At 39.9% G+C, this 9,156-nt stretch overlaps 1 protein-coding gene across 4 annotated transcripts in view; it reads right to left on the bottom strand.

The window, feature by feature from the left end:
• Window positions 1-5,272: 5,272 nt before the first annotated feature.
• LOC131104131 (adenylate cyclase type 6-like) overlaps window positions 5,273-9,156 on the bottom strand; it is a 40,411-nt gene continuing 36,527 nt past the window's right edge. For all 4 annotated transcript variants that reach the window (XM_058050962.1, XM_058050960.1, XM_058050963.1 and 1 more), the window contains 3 exons: window positions 8,913-9,117; window positions 8,714-8,838; window positions 5,273-7,281 (listed from right to left, as the gene is read on the bottom strand). In XM_058050962.1, coding sequence (XP_057906945.1) covers window positions 7,153-7,281; window positions 8,714-8,838; window positions 8,913-9,117 — 459 coding nt within the window. In that variant the 3' untranslated portion in view covers window positions 5,273-7,152. The remainder of the gene's footprint in view (window positions 7,282-8,713; window positions 8,839-8,912; window positions 9,118-9,156) is intronic.

The raw sequence follows: 9,156 nt of genomic DNA, 5'->3' as shown, positions 1-9,156 counted from the left end.
AGCAAAATGATTTGAACAGATTGCCATCACACGGATGAGTCTAAAAAAATAGTGAATTTCTGACAAGCTCACAGATGGTTCTTCCTTTTGGAAACCGCAAAACAAGCTTGACAAGAAAACGAATGAGGAAATAAACTGTTTCGCCATGGACTATGTTGTAACATCAGAGGTCGAGTTGATGATGGTCGACTGTAGCTTTTGGGCCCAGTTTTATAACTGGTTCACGGTAAAATCAATTTCATTTCAACCATTTAACTACAATGATAATACACATAGTGATTAGTCAACCATTGATTTAAGGTGCAAACGTGTGTGTGTTCAGTTTTGTGTACAGTGTTCGTGTGTGTCAAATAGTTTGTCATGACTCCATGCTGCCACACCGGTTAATCCAGTTGAAATACACTAGGTCAAATACACCTATTTCTTGGTGTATGTTTACAATTGTAGTTCCAAGTTTCCATACATGTTTTATGGACAGAAATATCATATACAGTAAACCTCGGATATATCGGATTCAATTGTTCCCACTGGTTTTGTCCGATATAAGTGAAATCCGTTATATGCGTATACCGGAAAATGTCCGTTTTACGCATATATCGGATTTATATCCGGTATATGCATAAATCGGATTTTATCCGTTATAAAAAGGCACTTCCTTGACTATGTTTCCAATGTACCTGGACTGGGCAATGAAAAGAGACGTAAGGTAATGAGAATTTAACTTTATTGGATTCTGAGCATAACAAATTGTTAATTAAGCTAGGCCCTGTTACGCCCGTCAGGCCTACGTTATTTCCAATAGTGAGGTTAAGATCTCATTCACTGCTGTGCTAGTATTATTGACGTCACTCACTTTTATATTTGTCCTAAATCTGGAGCCAGGAGAAAGACAATAGCCAGTGACATCAACAAGATATGCGAGGGAAATTTCATGGAAATGCATTGGAACGGGACTGGAGATTTTGTCCGAAATAGGCGAAATCCGTTATATAAAAATCCGATATATGCAATGAATTTTTATTGGAAATGCATTACAGAAAAATTGGTTCTTTTTTATCTGTCCGTTGTGAGCGAATTTCCGATATATCCGAGTCCGATATATCCGAGGTTCATTCATTCATTCATTTTCTACCGCTTTTCCTCACGAGGGTCGCGGGGGGTGCTGGAGCCTATCCCAGCTGTCTTCGGGCGAGAGGCGGGGTACACCCTGGACTGGTCGCCAGCCAATCACAGGGCACATATAGACAAACAACCATTCACACTCACATTCATACCTATGGACAATTTGGAGTAGCCAATTAACCTAGCATGTTTTTGGAATGTGGGAGGAAACCGGAGTACCCGGAGAAAACCCACGCATGCACGGGGAGAACATGCAAACTCCACACAGAGATGGCCGAGGGTGGGAATTGAACCCTGGTCTCCTAGCTGTGAGGTCTGCGCACTAACCACCAGACCGCCGTGCCGCCGGGGCATCAGCACAATATTTTTAATTTATACAAATCCCTGTACAAAGTAGTGCTTTTGGGGCAAAAAAAAACAAAGATTTTAATGAGAGTTTTTGCTTTTGGCCAAGTGGTTAGCATGTCAGCCACATATTCAAGACATGGGGAAGACCTGGAAGACAACCCACCCTGTGCAGGGGTTGTCTCTGGGTACCCTGGTACTCTGTACTCAGAACTAAATAAGAGTCTCTCTGTTTTAAAAGGCACTTCCTGTCATAGTCAAGTCACCTTTCAAAATGATGCAGTTGGATACTGCTACCTCCTGCAGGATTATTTTGCATCCAAATTTGACTTTTGATGAGCTGTTGACGTTATAAAGAGGAAATTGTGATTGCATAAAGTTGTCACAATCAAGAAATAGGAACAAATTCTATTTGGGAATCACAAAGCCTCAGTCAAAACACATTTTGCATAATGAGAGTCTATTTCTGTTTCCGTTAAGACTGAACTTTATACATTGTGCTCCTGAAGGTGTGGTTCAATGATAAGTGCAAGTTAGATTGGGTCAACATTGCCAATGTACACTCACGTTTTGGTGCCTAAAAGGATGCTTTCATACAATTCTGGGATGTTTATACAGTAACCCAGCCATTGCAGAGATCCAGTGCCAATCCCAAAGCGCAGCTAAATGGAAGGGATGCGTGAGGGATGGCATGTGGCATAAAAACTGGTGTGCTTCAGCAATGTCCTGGGGGTTTTTAATGGGGTGTCCGATGTTCCCACTCTTCTTTTGTTGTTTTGTCTTATGTAAGATTCTGCGATTATAGTATGTGTGGGGGAAAAAATCATATGTTGAATTGGTAACTGCTATGGCGTGGAGAAGGGGTAGGATTTAGTAAGCTTTGCTTCTTCCTGCTCCTTTTCAGACATGTGTAGTAATGAGGTGTTGTGTGTGTGTATGTATATATATATGTGTGTGTGTGTGTGTGTGTATGTATGTGTGTATATGTAGATAGATGGATGGATGGATGGATGGATGGATAGACGATAGACGATAGACGGATAGACGGATAGACAGATAGACAGATAGACAGATAGACAGATAGACAGATAGACAGATAGGACGGATAGACAGATAGGACGGATAGACGGATAGACAGATAGACAGATAGGACGACAGACAGACAGACAGACAGACAGACAGACGGACGGACGGACGGACGGACGGACGGACGGACGGACGGACGGACGGACGGACGGACGGACGGACGGACGGACGGACGGACGGACGGACGGATGGATGGGTGGGTGGGTGGGTGGGTGGGTGGGTGGATGGATGGATGGATAGATAGAGGCACAGATAGATAGGTTGGTAGATGGATAGGATAGATAGATGGATAGATGAATGGATGGATGGATAGATGGATGGATGGATGGATGGATGGATGGATGGATGGATGGATGGGTAGATGGATATATAGGTAGATGGATAGATAGGTAGATGGATAGATGGATAGATAGGTAGATGGATAGGATAGATAGGTAGATGGATAGGATAGATAGGTAGATAGGATGGATGGATAGATAGGATGGATAGGTAGATAGGTAGATGGATAGATAGATAGGATGGATAGATAGATAGATAGATAGATAGATAGATAGATAGATAGATAGATAGATAGATAGATAGATAGATAGATAGATAGATAGATAGATAGATAGATAGATAGATAGATAGATAGATAGATAGATAGATAGATAGATAGATAGGATGGATAGATGGATAGATAGGATAGATAGATAGATAGATATTATAAGTGTATTGTATTGTAAGTGTATACATATGTGAGAAAAATAATGTAACATGTATGCATGTCTGAAATAAATTAAGAAGAAGACAAACAAGGAAATTTCCGTTAACATTTTAACTTGGATAGCACTAAATTAAATTTAATGTGAGGTACGTTTTTGCGGCAGACATAGAAACATGAATTAGACAAAGTACCAGTGAGCCATTGATCTTTTTTTTTTATTTTCTTTCTTCAAGGGGAAATGTTATTTTTCTCTTTGTCATAGACCTCAGCGCTTCTTTGTCTTTCAGTTTTTGCACTCAGGGAAAATACAAATAAAACAAAAAAAAACAAGTACTGAAGGATTCATCAGGCCTGAGCAAAAATACTGTTTCAAGAGTGTGTGTGGGAGGGGGCAACCTTCCTCTACTGCGTCCTCAAAACATCCCAAAAAAAGTTGACAACACAATTCCATGGATAACCAATAGAAATATAATACATACAATGCACATTTTTTATTAACTTATATCCATTCTATAAACCATTTGCTTATATGAATCACTCTTCATTGGTGATCTCCATCACATCTGCCACACCTGAACGCAAACATCAACACACAGCCGGGGGGGGGGGGGGGGGGGGGGGGGGCAAACGCACAAGGCTGTGTACATAAAGCCGGCTTTGGTACAAAACGTGATCAACTGTTTGTCGCCGTCGAGTGTGGCAAAAAAAAAAAGAGTCGAGTCAGGGCTTTCGTTTGTCGGCAAATAGGTTGGACAATGAAATGTTGCATGGAGAATATTCTCGACAAGCCCTTATTCGTTTCTTTTTTCCATCAGCAGTCCAAAAAGAGGGCCAGCAGGCACATTTCCTGTATATAGTGTTATTTTAATATGTTTTTATATTAACTTAAGGCAATCAAACTCAGTCATCAGCGCAAATCCTGCTGAAAAACCAGTGAAATAATACAAGAACTGATTAAATTGCTGTGAAAAAAATAATTATATTTATATATATATATATAATATGTGTACCTTTCTGCTTCCCCCTCACCACATAGTGGTATAATACCTGTAGCTATATTCTGTTCTTTGCTAAGATGTGCGGAAAGGAGACATCGCCTACAAAGCCTGACTGAGATTTACAATACTGCAGGAGTGTCATAAATAAAAATGAATAAAAGCACAGTGAATCCTTCATATATATATATATATATATATATATATATATATATATATATATATATATATATATATATATATATATATATATATATATATATATATATATATATATATATATATATGTGTGTGTGTTCACTGCTATGCTTATGTAAGCGTACATCCCCTGGGCTCTGCTGCAAAGGCAGCTAAAGTTATTATTTCTGTACATGATCGCAGTGGAAATACTACATTGTACATAGGGACTCAAACCGAAACATCAGAATTCATGAGCTGTAGTTGATCAGTCGGTACCAGTGGAGCTTGAGCCTTACGACTTTTTACGCATTTATCGAGAAAAGCGTGCTGGTCGTTTTGATTCTCTTCCAACTGCAATGGAATCATCATAATAAGTATTATAATGAATCATATTAATTAATCATAATAATAACAACAACATTAAGAATATACAAATGATGGATACAGAAGTGGTAGAAAATAGCCTAGGTTTAAAAAACAAAGCAAAAAAAAAAAAAAAAAAAACTAAAGAGACCACAATCAGACATGCTTCAAAAGCGGTTATGTTTTGGCAAGAAAGCAGTTTTGCTGTAGAATAAAAACCTCACAGTGAAAATAGTTATGCCCCCATTCAGGTTTACAAAGCACAGTATTCAGTCAAAAACGATATATATATACTGTATTTCATCCTTCATTTCTTTCTTCTTCATAGAAGAATCAGGCTTGTGGTACCTCTGCGCTTTAATCCAAAGTCCCCCCCTCAATGGCTCTAGAACAGGGGTGGGCAAACGTTTTGACTCGCGGGCCGCATTGATATGACAAAATTTACAGGGGGGGGGGGGGGGGGGGGGGGGGCAGACTATATATTTTACACGTAACAGTCCACCTGGTATTATTGTATCTGTAAAATTGTCATGCAATCTGCTATTATTTATTATTTTATATTTATATTTAAATATTTTAAAAATAATAAAATATTATAATAATTACAATAAAATTAAAATAATAATTATTATATTATTATTATGTAAAATATGCAAATATAACAATAATATTATATATAATTAATATAATAATTAGCATTAATTTACTAATTATAATAATCATAATAGTTATAATAATAATCTAATAATAATAATTCATTCATTCATTCATTTTCTACCGCTTTTCCTCACGAGGGTCGCGGGGGGTGCTGGAGCCTATCCCAGCTGTCTTCGGGCGTAAGGCGGGGTACACCCTGGACTGGTCGCCAGCCAATCACAGGGCACATATAGACAAACAACCATTCACACTCACATTCATACCTATGGACAATTTGGAGTCGCCAATTAACCTAGCATGTTTTTGGAATGTGGGAGGAAACTGGAGAAAACCCACGCATGCACGGGGAGAACATGCAAACTCCACACAGAGATGCCCGAGGGTGGATAATAATAATAATTATTATTATTATTATTATGTGCTTGTGTCCCTTTTTTCAGGAGCACTTTGTAAACAACAGACCATGTCAAAAAACGAAATTGATAAAACCATCAAAAGGTTGGCTCAAGCCACGATGCCAGTTCGTATGTTGAGTTTAAATGAAATACTTTGGAAAGAACGGACGGGCCGTATTCAAACACTTGGCGGGCCGGATGTGGCCCCCGGGCCGTAGTTTGCCCACCCCTGCTCTAGAACTAACTTCCAAACTTGAGTCCCTTTCAATTTGCACCAAAAATACTTCTCCAAAAGGGAAAGGAGTGGTTGACATACTTTTACGGCTTAAAAACAGCTGAATGATGGTGGCTCAAACTTCTGTAAAGAACCATCGGATAAGATCATGAACCCAACCGGAGCTACTCGTATACTCCTCGGAGAACACAAATAAAATAAAAAAAAATCTAGATTTGATATATATATATATAACTTTCATGAAAACATCCTTAGTCGTCTAAAAGTTGTGGGCACTATAATAATTTAGATTTAATGCTGCCGCACCGACAGATAAAAATAATTTTTTTTTACATATCTTATGAAAACAATGAAGTAGTCTTTACTGCAAGAAGACAGTTTAGACCTTAAAAACAGGCGGTGATCATTGCTGACTTTTGCAAGAACATATCATGCCTTGCTTTTAGTAAGTACTTTAGTCTTTGGTCAATATAGTCCTCATTTTATACATATTGTATATTCATTACACAAATATGCATGTACATACACATTTATCATCGTGTAATAAACTGGATATTTGTGCACGTCACACTTTTTTTTTTCCATAAAAGGACCTTTTTGCACAATACATTTTGAGATTGAAATAAATAATCTGGAAAGAAAATACCAGTACCTTCTCTTAATTCATGTGAACCAAAAATTAAGAATAAAAAGTAAGTAGCCTTATGTACAGCAATGATGTAAATCTTCTTTTGACACAGGCTATAAAGGCGTTGATTTAAATAAACAGACTTTGCATCTTTCAAGGAGCCTGAGAGAGAGGCTAGACGTGAGAAAAAAAACGCCGTCCTTTCCACTTGCACCAAAAAAATGGCTGTCAAATGAGAACATTTTCCTCTCTTCAGGAAACGAGGTTCCTTTTAAAATCCGAAACATTTTCCCCCTTTGTCTTTGCTTGGGATTCAAGTGATGGCATTTATAGTTTTTCTTTGTTTTGTTTTTTTTTAAGCCATTCGCTCACCCCCGTGAGTCTTCACTCAGTGGTGCTGTGTCCCTGCAGCGGGGGGCAAACTGCCGTTGCCATGGCTGCTAACTGCTGGGCGGCCCGTCATTCAGGAAGTAGGTTGTCATTTCGCCTTTACCTTTGACCTTAACAACCCCGCGACACTCCAACACATACCCTTTGCTTGACAGTACCTGGTGGAGGTCCGTCGTCACCTGAGGGCGGCATGACAGAAAGCAGTATTACATGATGACCATGATCATGGACCATGAAAATAAAATAAAACAGACACCAGAGTGCTATTTCATTCAAAATGACACATTCTACCAACCTGCTGAATAAAAACATAACAAAGAAATCAGAACTTTAAGTTGAGATATGAGGCATGTACGGGATGGATACTGAAATATTAATACTTCCGATACTTCATGCTCTAAAATCGATTTGCGTCAAAATATGACTTTTACTAAACTTAAAGGGGACTCTTATGCACATTTTCTGCCCTTTGTATTGAGTTGTGGACTCCTATAGAGCAACTACACACAATAACCCACACAGAAAGCTTTGTAGAGCTTCCAGAATCTGCACCTAATCCACCTGAATTTCCTTGGATTTGCAAAACATTCATTCATTTTCTACCGCTTTTCCTCACGAGGGTGCTGGAGCCTATCCCAGGTGTCAGGGCACATATAGACAAACAACCATTCACACTCACATTCATACCTATGGACAATTTGGAGTCGCATGTTTTTGGAATGTGGGAGGAAACCAGAGTACCCGGAGAAAACCCACGGGGAGAACATGCAAACTCCACACAGAGATGGCCGATGGTGGAATTGAACCCTGGTCTCCTAGCTGTGAGGTCTGTGCGCTAACCACTCGACTGCCATGCTGCCCGATTTCCAATTTTCCGGAGTTCTTCTGTCTGACCACTTCTGCCTGACGCTTGCCTAATTAGGCAAGTTAGCTTTCCCTAAAATATTTCCTGGAAGTCATTGGTCGGTGCTAATGTGGGGAAATTTTTGACAAAACAATGCAACAGACTGTGGGGTACGCCCATATAAGGAAACCTGGCTCACTGTGATGTCACAGTGACCCGGTGTTACAAAAAACTCGGAAACTGTTCGGAAAAGTCAACATAACAACATTTATAGGTCGGAAAAGCGGAATAAGAGTGTTGCATTTGCTCTGATTATTTCACATTTCCTGTTAATATTTTCCTGTTAAATAATACACAGGGCGGCACGGCAGTCTAGTGGTTAGCGCGCAGACCTCACAGCTAGGAGACCCGAGTTCAATTCCACTCTCGGGCATCTCTGTGTGGAGTTTGCATGTTCTCCCCGTGCATGCGTGGGTTTTCTCCGGGTACTCCGGTTCCCCCCCCCAACATTCCAAAAACATGCTAGGTTAATTGGCGACTCCAAATTGTCCATAGGTATGAATGTGAGTGTGAATGGTTGTTTGTCTATATGTGCCCTGTGATTGGCTGGCCACCAGTCCAGGGTGTACCCCGCCTCTCGCCCGAAGACAGCTGGGATAGGCTCCAGCACCCCCGCGACCCTCGTGAGGTAGAAAATGAATGAATGAATGAATAATACACATTCTCAAAAAAGAAATTCCTGCAAAATCCAAAAAAATTCAACCCACCTGTATGCGGTCTGGTACACCTGTGCTGTCCATGCGACTGGCAACATTAACTGTGTTCCCCCAAATGTCATATTGAGGCTTCCGTGCCCCGATGACCCCTGCTACCACTGGTCCAATGTTCAAACCTGAACAAAAAGTTATTTGTTATTTCTACTCAGAATAAAAGTGCTGTCCATAAGAGACAATGTAGTCATATTACCTATTTTCATTTGGAAATTATTGAAGGAATGCTCATTGATGTATTTCATCTGCTCTCTCAGTCTCATGGCATAGTCGGCCAGTGCAGTAATGTGGGTGCGTCCCTCCTTGTCATAGGTGGAGTCATTAAGGCCCGAGGCAGCCATGTAGGTGGAGCCAATGGTCTTGATCTTCTCCAGCTGCCTGTACTTCTCCTCGCTGATGATCTGTAAATAAATAAAAAAAACGAAAAAAAAGGTGACACT

Source organism: Doryrhamphus excisus, chromosome 16, assembly GCF_030265055.1.
Source record: "Doryrhamphus excisus isolate RoL2022-K1 chromosome 16, RoL_Dexc_1.0, whole genome shotgun sequence".
Classification (NCBI taxonomy): Eukaryota; Metazoa; Chordata; class Actinopteri; order Syngnathiformes; family Syngnathidae; genus Doryrhamphus; species Doryrhamphus excisus.
Note: the sequence above shows the minus strand (reverse complement) of the source record. Positions and strands in the feature narration are given on the sequence as shown.